Source organism: Salminus brasiliensis, chromosome 10 (assembly GCF_030463535.1).
Source record: "Salminus brasiliensis chromosome 10, fSalBra1.hap2, whole genome shotgun sequence".
Classification (NCBI taxonomy): domain Eukaryota; kingdom Metazoa; phylum Chordata; class Actinopteri; order Characiformes; family Bryconidae; genus Salminus; species Salminus brasiliensis.
In genome coordinates this window covers 20,281,221-20,298,090 of record NC_132887.1, presented here as the reverse complement: position 1 = coordinate 20,298,090, position 16,870 = coordinate 20,281,221, and the positions used below count along the sequence as shown (strand labels likewise).

General features: G+C 42.5%; 2 protein-coding genes across 2 annotated transcripts; one reads left to right on the top strand and one right to left on the bottom strand.

Moving 5' to 3' along the window:
- Positions 1 to 1,050: 1,050 nt before the first annotated feature.
- rsad2 (radical S-adenosyl methionine domain containing 2) lies at positions 1,051 to 5,257 on the bottom strand. The gene is made up of 6 exons (XM_072690462.1): positions 4,896 to 5,257; positions 3,705 to 3,866; positions 3,257 to 3,486; positions 2,692 to 2,841; positions 2,280 to 2,312; positions 1,051 to 2,113 (listed from the first exon to the last, which is right to left on the bottom strand). The coding sequence occupies exons 1-6, from the start codon at positions 5,230 to 5,232 to the stop codon at positions 1,949 to 1,951; spliced, it is 1,077 nt and encodes a 358-aa protein (XP_072546563.1). The 5' UTR covers positions 5,233 to 5,257; the 3' UTR covers positions 1,051 to 1,948.
- Positions 5,258 to 6,459: 1,202 nt separating this feature from the next.
- On the top strand, positions 6,460 to 13,649 carry cmpk2 (cytidine monophosphate (UMP-CMP) kinase 2, mitochondrial). Its single transcript, XM_072689640.1, has 5 exons — positions 6,460 to 7,140; positions 9,404 to 9,521; positions 9,968 to 10,169; positions 10,918 to 11,151; positions 12,982 to 13,649. Exons 1-5 carry the CDS (start codon positions 6,538 to 6,540, stop codon positions 13,100 to 13,102), a joined length of 1,278 nt encoding a protein of 425 aa, XP_072545741.1. The 5' UTR covers positions 6,460 to 6,537; the 3' UTR covers positions 13,103 to 13,649.
- The last annotated feature ends 3,221 nt before the right edge of the window (positions 13,650 to 16,870 follow it).

Below are 16,870 nucleotides of genomic sequence, written 5' to 3'. Positions count from 1 at the left end.
AGTCCGCTCTGTGCGAATAAAGGCGCCGTTACTGATGCATTGGTCACCGCGCGCACTAAGAATTAGCCAACGTCCCTGCTGAAATGCATGCACTGGTCACTGACAAGACAGGCCTAGCGTGGTGCACTATTCCACTGTGCGGCGTTGCTTGCTCAAAACTCATAAGTCATAAGAAGGGAACTGAAACTGTGACTTTGTCATTAAAAAAATCAACATTTGAAGTGCTACAGAACATGACTTAAGAGTTTAGAGCAAGCAACGCTGCACAGTCAAATAGTGCACCATGCTTGGCCTGTCTTTTCTGTGACCTCGATATTGCCCATTGTGCATGTATTTTAGCAGAGTTGGCCAATTCTGCGTGCGGTGACTAATGCATCAATAATGGTGCCTTTTTTTTCCGCACAGGTGAGCTTTGGAAACAAGAGCTGTGAACTAGTTAATTCAGCACCCTTAGGGCACAATCAGCAAATATACACTTAGAGAAGAACACCTTCCCAACTGTGAAGCATGGGGGTGGCTCTATCATGCTTTGGTGTTGTGCTGCTGCCAGTGGCACTGGAAATACTGCACAGCTGAAGGGAGGAATAGATTTCACCAGCAAACACCAGCAAATCCTTCCTTAACAGTGCGGGCCATGTTTGTAGTATGGTGACTAATAACAACCTCTTGCACAAATATGAATATGTTCATATTATACTTTTTTATATTATATTTTATGCATATTACATTATTCTTAGTAAAGTACATATTTATTAGGCTTTACAATAAGCAAATGCTGCATGATTAAATGTTTCTAAAAATAATAAAAAAGATCTGGGCACTTAAATGGCAAATCCTGTAAATGAAAATGCATATTTTAAAAAACCATTCAATATAAAAGTAAAAAAAGGATTCTTGAGGAGTTTTTAAAAGTTTAAGAAATAAAGGTATGCTTTCGTAATTGAAGTTGTTTAAATACAGGAACACAGTGCAATTACCTATATTTTCCACCCCATTGTACACACTTAAAACCAGATCAGATCAACTTAAAAGGCATATTTAGGCAACTGATTTCAACACTTTTATTTATTTATTTAAATGCTCTTCTCACACTTTAGTACAAACATTCAAAATGTTTAATAACACAGGTCACACTGTTCTACGTTGATTAATCACAACTCAGAGCAGTGCGTCACAACGTTATTACAACGTTTCTTACACATCAGTCTTCACAACTTCAAATACAATAAATACAATTAAATAAAACAGAGAAAATGGACATATAATCACAGTGTTATATAATATTTAATGCATGTGTCATAAAACATTTTCCAAACGTAAGAATTTGAGCATTTATTTACCCTTAGAATGCAATATTTTCTGTATTTACAAATAATCAAATGATAAACATGCAATACTTGCATGCAAAAAATGCCTACCAAATAAGAAAGGTAAAAATAAATAAAAATGCTATAGGAATGTCCAGACCAGACCAACCAAAAACCTTTTAAAATATATTTGTATATATATATATATATATATATATATATATATATATATATATATATATATATATATTAATGAATATGCCATGTAACCTTCATATACCATACAAACAGCCACTGAACAGTTTCATTCAGTCACATAATATTACATTGTTAGCACTCTAATAGAACTCTAATATTTCTGTTATCAAAAATATACATCTTTTGTGCATAATGCTGTTAATGTGTGCAAAGTGTATAGAAAACGTGCATCGTTTATGCAAGGTAATGGGTATTGCTGCTACAATAAAGCAATGAATTCAGAAAAAAATACACACAAATCCAAACAATTATAAAACTAAATACATTTCAATTGAATTAAAAAAATTAAAAATATCGTGTACATAATGTGGTAACTGTCACCATCTTTAACAACAGGTAACAAAATGGAATTTAATGCCAAGAGACAGCACACACACTGAAGATCACCATTCTAGCTTCATATCCGCTTTGCTCCAAACGTATTTGCCTCCTCTTTTCAGGAACATCTTCTCATCGAATCCACTGAACTGAATGGCCTCCTCCACCCCAACATCCAGAATGGACTTAGATGGGTCTTTCCTTCCTGCTCGACAATCCAGAAACCGCATCTGCAAAGACATAGATCAACGGTCAGCGATGTCAACAATCAGATGTCATACCACTGTTACGGTGAGATACCGAATAATGTCTGCAAAACCTGATATGATGCCATAATGCTTTATGAATAGCACTGGGTAAACTTAAAGAAGGAATGGATATTTGAATAGCACTTACATATTCATCCAAAATCAAGTAGGAGTCTCTCATCTGAAAAAAGAAAAAATCATTAATTTAGCCTTGAATGAACATTTTTCAGAATTGCTACATAATTCACTAAATTATAGCGGTCTGGTATGAAATGATTAAATGCATCTTAGTGTTCAGATCATCTTAACTGGAAGAGTGTGTGTTTACTGTGAGGTTCGCTCGACCATTCAAGTGTTAGCTTTGTGCAGAGATGCTTTCAGGGCACCCAGCCCTGATTTCTTTAAAGTAGTGGTGACAGGAATGATGGGTCATGATGTCAGTTTGTTTTTATATGTAACACGGCTAGTAACATAGTAGCAAATCCAAATAATGAATTTTACATGTTGCCATGTAACAGCATGCATGTACTAATGCCTGAATTTTAAAAAATGTATTTTACTTTTTGATTAGACTCTGGGACCAGGCACTCCATGCTCTGGTGTCGGTCCAGGAAGTCCTGGAATTCCTGATCAGTGATGACAAATTTTTCCGCCTCCCGAAGGCTGTCTCCCCCTGTGTTCTCACCCTCAATCAGCAGACACTGGAACACCTAAAACATAGAACCAGCAGAACACATTAACACAACACACCCACAGTCCTATAGAACATCTGCATTCGCTGACAAAAAGAATGTAAGGTTAAAAACAACTGTATTTGGGTCATTTCAACAGTGCAGCACTGGATTACTATACAGATGCTGAGTTATAAGAATATCCCAACAGTAGCACTGGGTTCTACCAAATAATGAAAAAAGAGCAGTGATATAAGGTCTTACCAAGTTTGCCTGGTTTACCTGCTAAGTTAGCGCTTAATATCCATCTATTAATATTTATTTACCTGACCCTGACCCATCAGCCACACACCAACAGCTCAGAAGAAAAATACAGCTTATAACACTGTAAAAAAAGGTAAAACCTGCATACTGCCAAATTGAGTGTATACTGTATGAAATGCAGAGCCCTAACCTTCCAGCGCACAGGATTAAGGGCAGTGATGTCCTCAGTCATGTCTTCATGTACGTTGAAGGTGTTGATCACCGAGTTGATTTTGAAGGCCACCTTGTATTCTCTGCACCAGCTCCGCACTTTCTGCAGGTTGTCCAAGTGGCTTTTCTTGCCCTGAGCTCGGCCGATGGCTTTGTTGGTCTCCTCATCGAAACTGTCGCAGGATATTGCCAGAATGTCCAAATACTCTCCTGCAAAAGTCACAGATAGTTTTGATAGTATTATGCTCTACTGTAATGGTTTCACTTAGGTCTACAAATGCTGTTGTAGGCCTACATGACTAAACATGGAAATACTGCCCATTGACTTTACACATGAGTTATGTAAACTGAGTGTAAACTGCAAAGAGGAGGAGAGGCTGATTAATGCGCCGCTGCTTCCCCCTGCTGTTCCCTCCAGCGCAGCTCACCGTAGTTCTGGAACCACTTCTCCTTTATCATGCTGCCGTTGCTGACGATGCTGACGCTGGGCAGCTGAAGCTCTTGCTTGCAGTATCGCACCATTTCTCCCAGGAATACACCTTTCTGTTGTAGGAAAGGCTCCCCACCGGAGAAATTGATTTTCTCCATGCCTAATAAAAGTATTATTATTATTATTATTATTATCATTATTATTATTATTATTATTATTATTATTGAGAAAATGCATTTGCATTTACAAAAATTGTGGCACATTTAATGCTTTAATATTTAATACTTATCTTTTTCAATATGCAGAAGATTTATTAAATTTGTAATAATAATCAACTATGTAATAATGAAGTACACACCAATCAGCCATAACATTAATACCACCTGCCTAATATTGAGTAGGCCCCCCTTGTGCTGCCATAACAGATCTAACAATTCAAGGCTTGGACTCTCCAATACCTCTCATAGTGTCCTGTAGTATCTGACCCCAAGACATTAGCAGCAGATCCTTTACATCCTGTAAGTTGTAAGTTGGGGCCTCTATAGATCACAGCAGTGAGCCATAGGTGCCCATGACCCCGTTGCTGGTTTACAGGTTGACCCCTTTTGGAGCACTTTTAGTAGGTACTGACCACCTGATGTTTGCTGGTCACAGTTTGGTCTTTGTCAAAGTGGCTCAGATTCTTCCACTTGCCCATTTATCTGCTTTTAACACATGAACTTCGAGAACGGACTGTTCACTTGCTGCCTAATCTATCTAACTCTTGACAGATGCCACTGTAGAAGAAGATAATCAGTGTTTTTTTGACGTTGGTACTAATGTTATGGTCTATTTATCTATTTAAATATAATATGCTACTCTAATCTCCTGCAATAAAATGTGCAATGCAATTAAATAATGCTAAAACAAAGTCCAGTATGACCAGCTTGACTACCAGCTTGGTCAGGTTGGTCATGCTGATTAATAAGCTTGGTCATACTAGTCCCTAAAACTCACATGAAACCTTATACCCTATGCTGCCAAATGCTAAGCTGGATGTGTTCTTGCCTGGAAGACCATGTGCCCAACCACCCTGGCCATCAAAGACCAGCTATAACCACCTGAAAGTATCTACCAGCACTAGCTAGTCTTGCGCTGGGTTTCTCAGCAGTAGCTAGTACTAGGTCCAGTACTAGGTCTCTATGCTCACCTGCTTCCTTCAGGAGCAACAGTCCCCTCTTCGCCTCTTCAATGGGTAAAACGAACGATGTCTTGGCCGTGTGGAAGCAGAAGCCGCATTTGTAGTTGCACTGGCGAGTGAAGTGGTAGTTCACACTTCTAGGAGTTGGGACCTGAACTCTGTCTGGACCCCTCTTCCCCGCTCTGGACTCTCTGGGCTGCTCTCTCGGGGTCAGTTGACACTGCCTGGGTCGCCCTCCCAGCCATACGGTCATCCGTTTGAGTAGAGCAGAAAGAAGTGCATGCAGGTTGGTGATGCAGAGCTGCAGGAGCAGCCTGACTAGAGCCACTTGATTAGAGAACAGCATGCTGACTGACTGACTGCGCGCGTATGTGTGAATGAGAGAGAGTGCAGAGGAGCGCGCTCGCCTCTCTGTTTATATAAGGCGGATGAGCGGGGTGAGGCTGGACGGAGAATGGAAACCGAAACAGGTGGAGCTGTAGGGTCATTTCACAGAAGCTGCCGTAGCACTACTAAGCCTGTTCATACCGCCTCGTAGCAACACACACACACACACACACACCAAAAACACCCCCTCCCCCCCATACACCAGTGTTTTAGTCCAGAAATGAAACAAAGAGAAGTGATCAGGGTCACATTAGTCAGTGCCGGAGAATTCAAGGAGCTGCTCAGATAAAGATCAAGTTTTCGACCTGCCTGTTACTGTATGTCCAAATATTTGTGGACACTCCTTTTAATGAATGCATTCAGCTACTTTAAGTTGCACCCATTGCTGACACAGATGTGCAAATACACACACACACACACACACAGCTTGTCAAGTCCCTTTAGGGACGTTTTGCCAATAGAATAGGGCTCACTGGACCAGATAAACATGCACCTATTGGCAGGCGTGGGCTAAAGGGTATAAAGTCTCCAGTACTGAGCTGAATGATGGATGGTGCTCCATCCAATACTTTTGGGAGGAGTTAGGGAGTTAGGGATGAGGTGGGGTGGTGATCATCCAGCATCCTGATCTCACTAACACCAGAGTACAAAACCTTCACTGGACAGTAGGGATAGCTATTCCAATTTTTTTTTTTAATTCAAATTAATTTCAGAAGTAACGATAAATGAGCAGGTGTCCCGATACTTTTGTCCATTTAGTGTATCGGGACAACTGCTCATTTATTGTTACTTCTGAAATCAATGGGAATGAAAAAAAAGAGTTGATTACTTATGTTGGAATAGCAGGTGTCCCGATACTTTTGTCCATTTAGTGTATCGGGACAACTGCTCATTTATTGATTTCAGAAGTAACGATAAATGAGCAGGTGTCCCGATACTTTTGTCCATTTAGTGTATCCCCTCTCTCTCACTCTTTATGTACGGCCTTGTTCCTTTGTTTTTGTTTATTTCATACATTTCCACTGTTTGTTTATTCGTGTGCGTCCTCATTTATTTATTTATTTATTTATTTATTTATTTATTTATTTATTTATTTCTGCTACGGGGCGGTGTTGTGGTCACGTGCCGCTCAGCTGCTCTTTAGTTTCGTTTTCTCAGTCAGTTTCGTTTCTCTGTAATAAGAGTGTAATCGCGCGCGCGTGTGTGTGTGTGTGTGTGTGTGTACAGAGCGAGCGGAGGCTCTGCTCTCGCTGTGTTGGTGAGCATGTCTGTGTGGCGGTTTGCGCGCGGCTGCTCGCGGCTCTTCTTGCTGGAAGTGGAGGCGCGCGCGGAGCCGCTGTGGTTCAGTCTGAGCGCGGAGCTCTCCCCTCCCTCGTCCCCTTCCTATACAGAAGCGCTGTCCTGCGCTTTCGGGAGCGCGCGCCTCTTCTCTCTGCACGTTCACGGCGGCGGCAGAGTGCAGAGAGCGCGGAGTCACGCCGAGCTCGTGAACGCGCTGAAGTCGTGTCTGCCGCCCGAATGCCGAGTCCTACCGCTGACCTCTTTCCTGCCCGGTGTGAAAGACTCTGTCATCCGGGGCTTCTTCCTGCGGGACGAGTCTGCCACGAGCTCCGCAGAGCGGGTGCTAAGCCAGCTTAAGCAGAGCCACTCGGTGACCGTGTTCTCGTACCAACGTGAGGAGAGTGGTGGGGGGCAGTACTGGTGCCAGGAGCTGTGGAGGAGTCCCACCACAGAGACAGAGTCAGAACAGAACCAGAGGTTTTACGTCAAGCCAGTTCCAGCCCCCCAGGACAACCTGGCAACATTGAACATTGTCAACTCGGACGTGTTCTACCGGCTGGAGGATGCTTACCAGGTTCTTCAAGAGGTAAAGGCACATGTTAATGGGGCACAATGAGGCTTGTTTGTTCATTTCTTAAAACCTTTCATGTAATGGCTGGAGGTTAGAGAGGAGGCCTTGAGACAGAAGGTCTCCAGCTTGATCCACTGAACTGACAGGACAGGACTGAAGTGCCCTTAAGCAAGGAACCTTATCCCCAACTGCTTTCTGGGCACCACAGGTAGGGCTGGCCACCGTTCCTGGCACGTGTGCTTACTAGAGGGTGCATGTGTGTGTTCACTGTAGGGCTGTGACCATATGTCATATGACCACAATAGCACGGTTTTGTGATGCGTGCCGCGATGTTGAGCTCATTATCGGCATCACCGCACTGATTGCTGATGTCACGCTCTGAAAGCAGGTGGGAGAAAAATAGGCCCACCATAGTTGCGAGTTTAGCGGCGCACTGAATTCGCATAAAAGGCAGATCGAGCAAACCCAGATGGACCAGTCTGCAAGATGTGCCTCTTAAGCCTCTGAGGTACGAGGCTTAATCTTCTAAACGCACGTGGTTTAGGAGCTTAGGACACTGTCTGTGTGTTAATACTCTTGATAGTTAGTCAACAGCACCTGCACTGAGCTGTCTGATACTTGGTGGATTTGCAGTCGAGCTATCTAAGCAAAGTCTAGCTTAGCGAGTGGGCTACAGACCGTTAATTTCAGCTTTCTGTCCTTATAGCATCATTCGCTCAATTAGAGTCTTTGGTAAACTGAATGTTATCATGCTGTTAACTAATTAAACCAATGCTAACCAGCTTCTCTCTCCTGATTCTCAGTAGATTAACATTAGTTATGGTCAGCCTGATGGTTTAACGTTGATTGAATGATTGATTTAAAAGTGTGCACAGTGTTCACTTAGTCTGAGACTCGATTTGATACATTTTTCAGATTTAATATAATGCAGGTTAAGATTGCATGGAAGCCTTTTTCTGCCTTTGTGTTCAAATTTCCGGTCATTTAGTTTCTAATGGTTCAAAGCTGTATCATAATGCAGTCTGAAGTAGGCTACTGCTGTGGACACTGATCATAAAGGACCATAGAGTGGCTTGCTGTGCTAATCTAACTTTCAATCAGGCTATTTTACGTTTTTTACAGCAGTGTTTCTTGCACCCGGTCCCTGGTCCTGGAGGCACACTGCCCTGCACTTTTTAGTGGATTCCCTGCTTTACCACACCCCTGTCGTTCTGAAAGGACCTGTCAATGAGCTGATTAGTTTAATCAGGTGTGTTGGGAGCAGGAAAAGCACTAAACTGGACAGGGTAAGGTGCCTCCAGGTCCACACCACATCCAGAGAAGAAGCAAAAACATCCACCCGAGCGTCCATACATCCAGTCTTACCATCTTGTGGTGGAGAAATTTGGTTAAGGTCCAGTGAAGCGGACACGTTGGGTGTTTGTGAGCCTATCTGGTAAGACGTTAGCCTAAGAGCTAATTTAACTAAGAGCCTCACTAGCATCCAGCTGCTTCACCTTCATCGGTCCTGCATAACCGACCCATTTCTCAGGGCGACAAATTTTGTGTTCTGCTCTTCCACAAAATGGTAAGAGCAGATGTACGAATGTTTGGGTGGATGTTTTAAATGTAGAATCTTTATCTATAGACGCAAGAAAGTAATTGAAGTAATCGATATCGCCATAATAGTTTAAGATGGTAGGATGGTATGAAAAAAGTGGATACCGCTCATCCCTAGTTCACTGCAAGGATGGGTTATGGGTGGAGGTCAATTTCCTATGTGTGCCACGTATTATCTAAGCTCTTCTCAGTGCTTATATACATTTAGGAAACCCTGTTTAGTTCCTTTCTTTGTGTCTGGATGTTCCACAAGTGTGAGAAAGAACTTGTGGGATTGTCTGGTAGAACTGCAGTATGAATGGACTGTCGTTAACCGTCCATCGTCCTGAAGACTTTTTCTGGCACGTTATGGAAACATCTTCAAGACTATGGACCATTAACGAGGATATGGCCATACTTCTGGCTTCCTCTGTGCTGGAATGTCATCCTAGTATCAGCTTGTTGAACAGATAAATCCTCTTGGATGAGTGGAGGAACGTGTTCAAGATTAAACCATAAGTCCACTCTGCTAGTGCTGCTAGACAGTTCAATGACCTGGATGACTGAAAACCTACACAGACAACCTGAAGAAGCAACTGGCTCCCAGGGGAACCACAGAGGACATAATACCCTAGCTAGTGAGCAGGTCTTGATTTGAGCAGGTTCAGTCATGTGTTGTACTTCCTTCTGGCTTTCGCAGTGCAGGGACATCATCCCAGAATCAAAGGAAGTGCTGGAGATTGTCAACAAACAGCTGGAGGCCTGCAGCCAAGATGAAGGGTTTCCGGTCATCGTGATAGAGGGACTGGATGCTACAGGTGATGAGCAACCTTTAAGCCACTGTTTCTCTTCACTGTTTATACAAGATTGGCATATAGAAAGACAATGTCAAATTTGACAGCTACTTGATTTACAGTCACAAAATATGTCCAAATCTGTTTGATTTCATAAGGTTAAAAAGGAATCTTGTGTTATTTATTCATTTATATAATAACAAGAATAATATTTACATTTGGTTTTTTTTGTTGGTTTGTTTATTATATATATTGATATATAATATAGTAAATAATGCCATACATTTGTAGCTGTGTGCTAGTTAGCCTCTTCATACATTACATCAAGTCCAGCCATCTCTTCCAGTGTTAGACAATGCTCCGTTTGTGTCCTGTAATCCATGGCAGCGGTTGTTTTGCATAACTATATAACAGCTACCTGTCAGCTCGCCTGACTGCCCACCTGCTTTATCTGACCCCTTTCTGTTCAGGTAAAACCACCCTGACTGAAAGCCTGCAGCAGGCTCTGGGAGCCACTCTGCTGAAATCTCCTCCTCAGTGCCTGGCCCCCTTCAGACAACGCTTTGACTCTGAGCCTCCGCTCATACGCAGGGCCTTCTATGCCCTGGGAAACTACATCACTGCCGCCCAGATAGCCAGAGAATCGTCGCAGAGACCTGTAATTGTGGACAGGTTTGAAACTGTACTGTCTGTAAACAACCCTAAAGAAATGATAAGCTGATGTGAGGGCTTGTGTGAGAATGTAAAGAGAAAAGAAACGTCAGAGGTTTAGAGAACCAGTGAGAGAGAGAGAGAGAGAGAGAGAGAGAGAGATGTAACAGTTTCTCAGACAGGGATTAAGCATAGACTTGGACTACAGAGAATTCTGAATGCTGGTCTAGATTTGACCTTAAATGTAAAAGGCATCAATCCTAAATGCAACTTTAAAAGGCCTCAGGTTAACCTTAAACTTGCCTCAATGTATCTTTAAAATTTATGGGTTGATTTTCCAGACAGGGATTAAGCCTAGTTCTGGACTACCTAGTCCTTTCACAAAGACAAACTGAAACTTAGAGGGCCTACCCCCTAAATCTAACCTTAAAATAAAAAAGGCCTATAACCCAAATATATATTAAAACTTGAAGCTTTTTTTTATAATTTTGAACAATTTTTATTGGTCCATTCATCATGAAATGTACACACAGTGTAAAACACTGCAAGTGTACTAAAATGAAGTCATGACATATAGGTGTATGATGTATGTTACGTACAATTTAATGCAAATGTTTCTTTTGACTCATAATGATAGTGGAATGTTTTTTTTTTTTTTTAAAGGCCCTACATAGATTTACAGTCAATCCAAAGACCCCTTTATCCATTACGAGTATGTTGTGTATAGATGAATTGAGGATAATATGGAACCCTATTCTTTCTCGCTCAGATATTGGCACAGTACTGCAGCGTATGCTATAGCCACTGCTGTGAGCGGACCAATAGAGAAGCTGCCTGCTCTGGGCTCAGAGGTCTATGTGTGGCCCTCTGACCTGCTCCGGCCAAAGCTGGTCCTGCTTTTGACCGTCAGCCCTCATGAACGGCTACGGAGGCTTCAGGGCAGAGGCCTGGGGCAAACTGAAGAGGAGACCCAGCTAGAGGTCAACGACCTGTTCCGCCAGAAGTACGTAAACCCCTTCATTCCACAAAGACGGCCTTCAGATTTCATGTACTGTGCTTCATAAACAATTCATAAGAAATTGAGTGAGTATCCATAGTAATCCGGTAAAACACATCAGAATTGTTAATGCTCAGTGTTGGTGGATGGTGCTAGGGGGCTGGCATTGGCGTAAAACCTCTGGTCCAGGTCCAGCCTCTGGCTCTAGGGCACAGAGGGCTGTAAAATGTAAGTTCGCTGATTATAGTGGTTCCCAATTCAGGTTCACTTTACTTGAGTACTCTACTCAAGTAAAGTGAGTTGTTTCTCAAGCAGACTCAAGCAGAAGTAAAAGTACAGCTTGAGTTATAAATGAAAGAGTAGCAGGTCAAAGAATTGCCATTATGGTAAAGGTGCAAGTATTTGTCACTGTACAGTGAAATGTGTCCTCCGCATTTAACCCATATGTGGTAGTGAACACACACACATACACTAGTGAACTAGGGGCAGTGAGTACACACACACCCAGAGCGGTGGGCAGCCAACTCCAGCACCCAGGGAGCAGAGAGGGTAAAGGTCCCAACAGTGGCAGCTTGCCGAGCCCAGGAATCAAACCCACAACCCTGTTATTGATAGCCCATCGCTCTAACCGCTGAACCACCACTGTATGGTAGAACACCCAGCATCTATTTGCACAGGAACTGAAATTTCATCTGCTTTAAGGATCGTTTGTTAAGTAAAATGATAATTAAATAATTGAAGGATAGATCCTGAATATATATACATATAATGATAATATTATATGTGTGTGTGTATATGTATTTACAGCGGGTGAAATAAGTATTGAATTTTTTCAAAATTCTATTCAAATAAATCTATTTCTAAAGGTGCTGCTGACATTAAACTGTCAGAGTATCTGGTACCTGATTTAGGTTGGATTGAGGGTGAAATGAAAGTTAACAGTTAATTTCATCTGCTTTAAGGATAGTTTGTTAAGTAAAATGATAATGGAATAATTAAATAATACAGCCTGAAAGTATGACTAAAATTATTATCTGTATATATTCTATTGTTTCATATACAAAATAATAGAATATATATTAAACTTTTATATGTATAAAATGTAAATACCCCTCATCTCCCCCCCCTCGCTCTCTCTCTCTCTCTCTCTCTCTATATATATATATATATATATATATATATATATATATAAACATGTCACCAACTTTCTAAGTAAATCTATTTCTAAAGGTACTATTGACATGAAACTGTCAGAGTATCTTGTACCTGATTTAGGTTGGATTAAGGGTGAAATGAAAGTTAACAGTTAACTTTCATTTCGACTTTATGTTTCATGTTAAACTGGTATATCAGCATGGTCATCAGACCTGGACTTTGTTCAGAGGCACATGCTTAGAAAGCAAGTTGGCGGACATGATAAGCAGTCATTGTGAACGCATTATCAGCTGATTTACAAGACCAGTTTCACAGTAATAATTAACTCTGTAAATATTAACAGTGTTATGTGAGTCAGTTCTACCTCAGGAATAATGCCATACCACATCTTTCCACTTGTTGTGATGTCGGCACTCCAGCCATTCACCTCTTTTAACCATGTGCTTTTAGCAATTGCTTGGAAAACTGTCAAGTCATTATTCAGGCTAAATCTACTTTTCCTACAAAGGAAGATACTTGAGAGGGCAGTCCCTGCAGTATTAAGAAAGCAGCTCAAAAAACCCTTTAGGAGCAAATTAAAATGTAATAAGAAGACGGGATGACCTCAAACTTTTGCCAGCCAGCGTTCTTGGCATGCCAGTGCATGTCGCCTCTACTGACTTTAATCTCCTTGACTTCCAGGGTGGACGAAGCTTACAAGCGGATCCAGAACCCTGCCTGCGTCGCTGTGGACGCCAGCCCCTCCCCAGACCAAGTGCTCCAACAAGTGCTGGGTTTAATTAGAAACAAATGCCACTTGTAAACACCCTTACTGTTGGTTTGGCCTAGAGGCTGCAGTACCGCCCTGCTCCACTAGATGCCAGTATAGTGTTAGAAATCTGCCTGCTTTGAGAAACAGGGCCCCACTGAAAAAGTCCCAGGTCTTGGAGTGCATTGGCCGCCCAGGAGGCTGATGGCTTACGGCCAGCGAGTATCAAAACCCATATCTGGACATGTCACAACCTGTTCACTTCCCACAGAGTAGCGCTGATGACACGAGGGGGGAAAGTTATTATGAATGCTGTGGCTAGCCGTCAACTCCCATATACGGGGCTACAGCTTAGCATGTTCCATTCGCTCTGTGTTATGTTATTCCCCCACGCCGGAGCACAGGAACTGAACCGAAAGGGCTTGGCGAATTCATCAATCACTTCAATTAGATTTCAGCACAAGGGCCTATTGTTGGTCAGTCCTAGGAGAGAGAGAGAGAGAGAAACGCTCCACATTAAGAGCTATCAGGACCTTATAGGCCAGGAAATTCCTCCTGTTATAAGGATTTCATTTGAGCATTAATAAAATGGGATGCTATAGGGAAGTCATTTTATTGCCTCACGCTGCATGACACACGCTACACTTTCCACTCCAGGCTTCAAACATGCTTTCTGAGATTTGTGTCTCATGCCTATATTCACTGACAACTTTGTAAATTTGTTGTGAATGAGTGACATATTTACGCGTTTGCTCGTGAAAAGTGGAAAATTCCCTTTCACGGTTCAACGGTATTTAAGTGTTATCTGTTAAGAGTGCCCACACTCTGGTACTCTTACACACACACACATACAGTTAGGCCCATAACTCATTTATACAGTGAGTGCTATAGTTACCCCATGATAGCAAGATTAATTAGAGGTTTTAGTCGTTATGAGCTTGGCGCGGATGTGGGCTGGGGAAGACAGAGTGACCGTGTCTCTCTCTCTCTCTCTCTCTCTCTCTCTCTTTGAGGCAGCAGTAGAGTGGTGATGAGAGAGGAGCATTCATATAGCAATTAATGGACTCCTCTAGATCACTACCAGCCTGCTTTCCACGCCACTGCACAATCACACACTTCCCTCAGCCAATTACCCAAACTGCTCCTTTAGCGCAAATGCAGTCGTTCTTTTAATATATTACACCTCTACTTTTTCCTCTGTGGTAGCAGTTGGTAACGACCCCACTGGTCATAATGCTATGAATGTGAGGAGGGATTGGCATGACTTTAGCTTGGATTCCTGAGATTCTTTGATCTAATCTCTCTCCCTCTCTCCCTCTCTGTCTCACACACACATACAGCAGAGAAGTCCCCAAGAGGCAGAATGCCATGCTGACCAATTTTCCAACTATTTACAGTAATTCCCGCAGAGAACCCAATGTTTTAGGTTCAGGAGTCAGTAGCAACCCAGACTTTCCACAGTCCAGTCTAATACCAATTTCTTACTTTTTTGCAGTACTGTACCCGCAGGTATGCACAGTTCAAAAGCTGCCCGCTGTAAAATACGCATGGGGTACAACGTGTGTGTTAGGGGCAGTGAGTACACACACAGAGCGGTGGGCAGCCAACTCCAGTGCCCGGGAAGCAGAAAGGGTAAAGGGCCTTGCTCAAGGGCCCAACAGTGGCAGCTTGCTGAGCCCGGGAATCGAACCCACAACCCTGTTATCGATATCCCGGCACTCTAACCGCTGAGCCCCACTGAAGTTATAAGGATAGGAGTGCTTCAGTCAGGACAGCTTTGTGAAAGAGCCACAATACAAGACAGCCAATCAGAACAGAGCTTATTTACATATATCAGTCTTAAAGGCAATTCAGCAGTCAAAGACAAAGCCTCACTAGGTTCCATCAGGCACCAGACTTTAGCTGTAGGTATTCTGGATAAACCATTTTCTTTGAATGAGCTTTGAATCAAGCAGCTTTGGGGCTTCCTGGAAGGGCCTCCAGGCCTTAAATACATTATTTTAAGAACCCTAGAGTTTTATGGGGCTCCTTAAAGTGCTTTTTAAAAGACATTTGGTGATATACTATATCTATTCTCAACTGATAATGTAGCAAACAGTAATTCTTCCCTTTAACACACATGTACTCAATCAGCCAAGACATGGTTGGTGCCCAAGTCTTTAATTTTGCACTGATGTTGTGAGGCTAATGTAGTCAAAGGAGCATTTGTTCTAATAAGTTGAGAGGGACTAACATTGATAGCCAGTAGAACAAAAAGAAAGACCATATTCATATAGAAGTACTGCCGATACAATAGGACTCGCTGAGGCAGGTAAACATGAACCTATTGCCACCATGCCAAATGCCAGGCATGGACTAGAGGGGTAAAAAGCGCCCCAACAGGTACTGTGTTCTCTGGAATGATAGGTGCTCCTTCAAGTACTAAGTAAATCAGTCCAAAATGTCTCATTAGAAACTGTTACCACAAAAAAAATTGTGATTTTACTGTGATCAGATTTAAACTGAGTGACTGTATTATTTATACAAACACAAAGATCAGATCAGTAATGGCTGACTCGAATTGGATTGGCTAAAATAACCTGATCGGGACATTCCTACATAAAACCAAGTCAAGTTGTTAAGTAATATGAATGCATCGGACACCAAACATGTCTGCTGGACATAACTGTTTTTGTTATTGTGGTTCTATCACTTTAAGGCAAAGGAATTATGACCCAGATGCTAGAAAGTAGCCTATGATCAACACATCCACTATTCATGAGCAGAGACTTTCCCTGTAATCATAAATACCCGCATGGCTGACCAGTTTGACCTGCAGTGACTATTGCAACACACATCTGGTCACGTGGGCCTTGTGAAATATGAAACAGCTGGTCTGAATGCGCCAGGTCCAGGGAGGGGGGGGGGGGGGGGTGAAAGGCACTGTCCTCCTCTTCAGCCCGTTCAATATTTTATCACCATAACAAAAACACACTGGCCATAATTAAAGATGCAGCACGGAGGCGGCCGCGCAGCAGTTGACGGTGGCACTCCTAAGTAATAGATCAAATGGAAGCTATCCTTGGGAGCATGAATAATGGGTGGGGTGTGGCGCGAGCAATGGAGTGGTTGTACAGGAGGGGCTTGGAGGCCTGGCATGGATGTGCCCCACCACGAGCACTAGGAGGAGCTGCCAACTGGAGATATATGGAGGAGTGGGGGATGGAAGAGAATGGGCTGAGGGTTGTAGAGTTGGCTGGTATGAGAGGACAGGAGTGACCACAGAAGGTTGGAGAGGGGTGCCTGTGTGTGTGTGTGTGATAGGGGGGAATTCCCTGTCTCAGATGCTCACTGTTCCTACAGATCTGCTCTCCTCTCCAGCTGTTCTGCAGGGCAGGAGCGGCTACGGCATCACTGTCCTGAGAAAAAGTTAAGACTGTTTCTTTCTGGAAAGCTTTCTTTAGAATTCTTTTCAACTTAGCTTAGCTTTTTAGTGGATGGCTCTTTAAACTTTTAAGCCCCTCAGGGGCCTCTGCAGGCAGCACCGTGTTTCAGTGTAACATCTGTGAATAGGTTTCATTTACTGCGTTAATTTCTGACCAAAAACAGCAACTACTGACATTAATTACATTTAAGACCATCATATATTTAGTTTTTTTGACTAAAATATTCCAGTTTTCAATTTTAATTTCAAAATACACTTTATGACAAAAGTATTGGGACACATGCTTATTCATTGTTTCTTCTGAAATCAAAAAAGGCATATGCTCCTGCTGGAGTCTCCACTTTCCAAGCAAGGCTTCCTACTAGATTTTGGAGCATTGCTGTGAGGATTTGATTGCA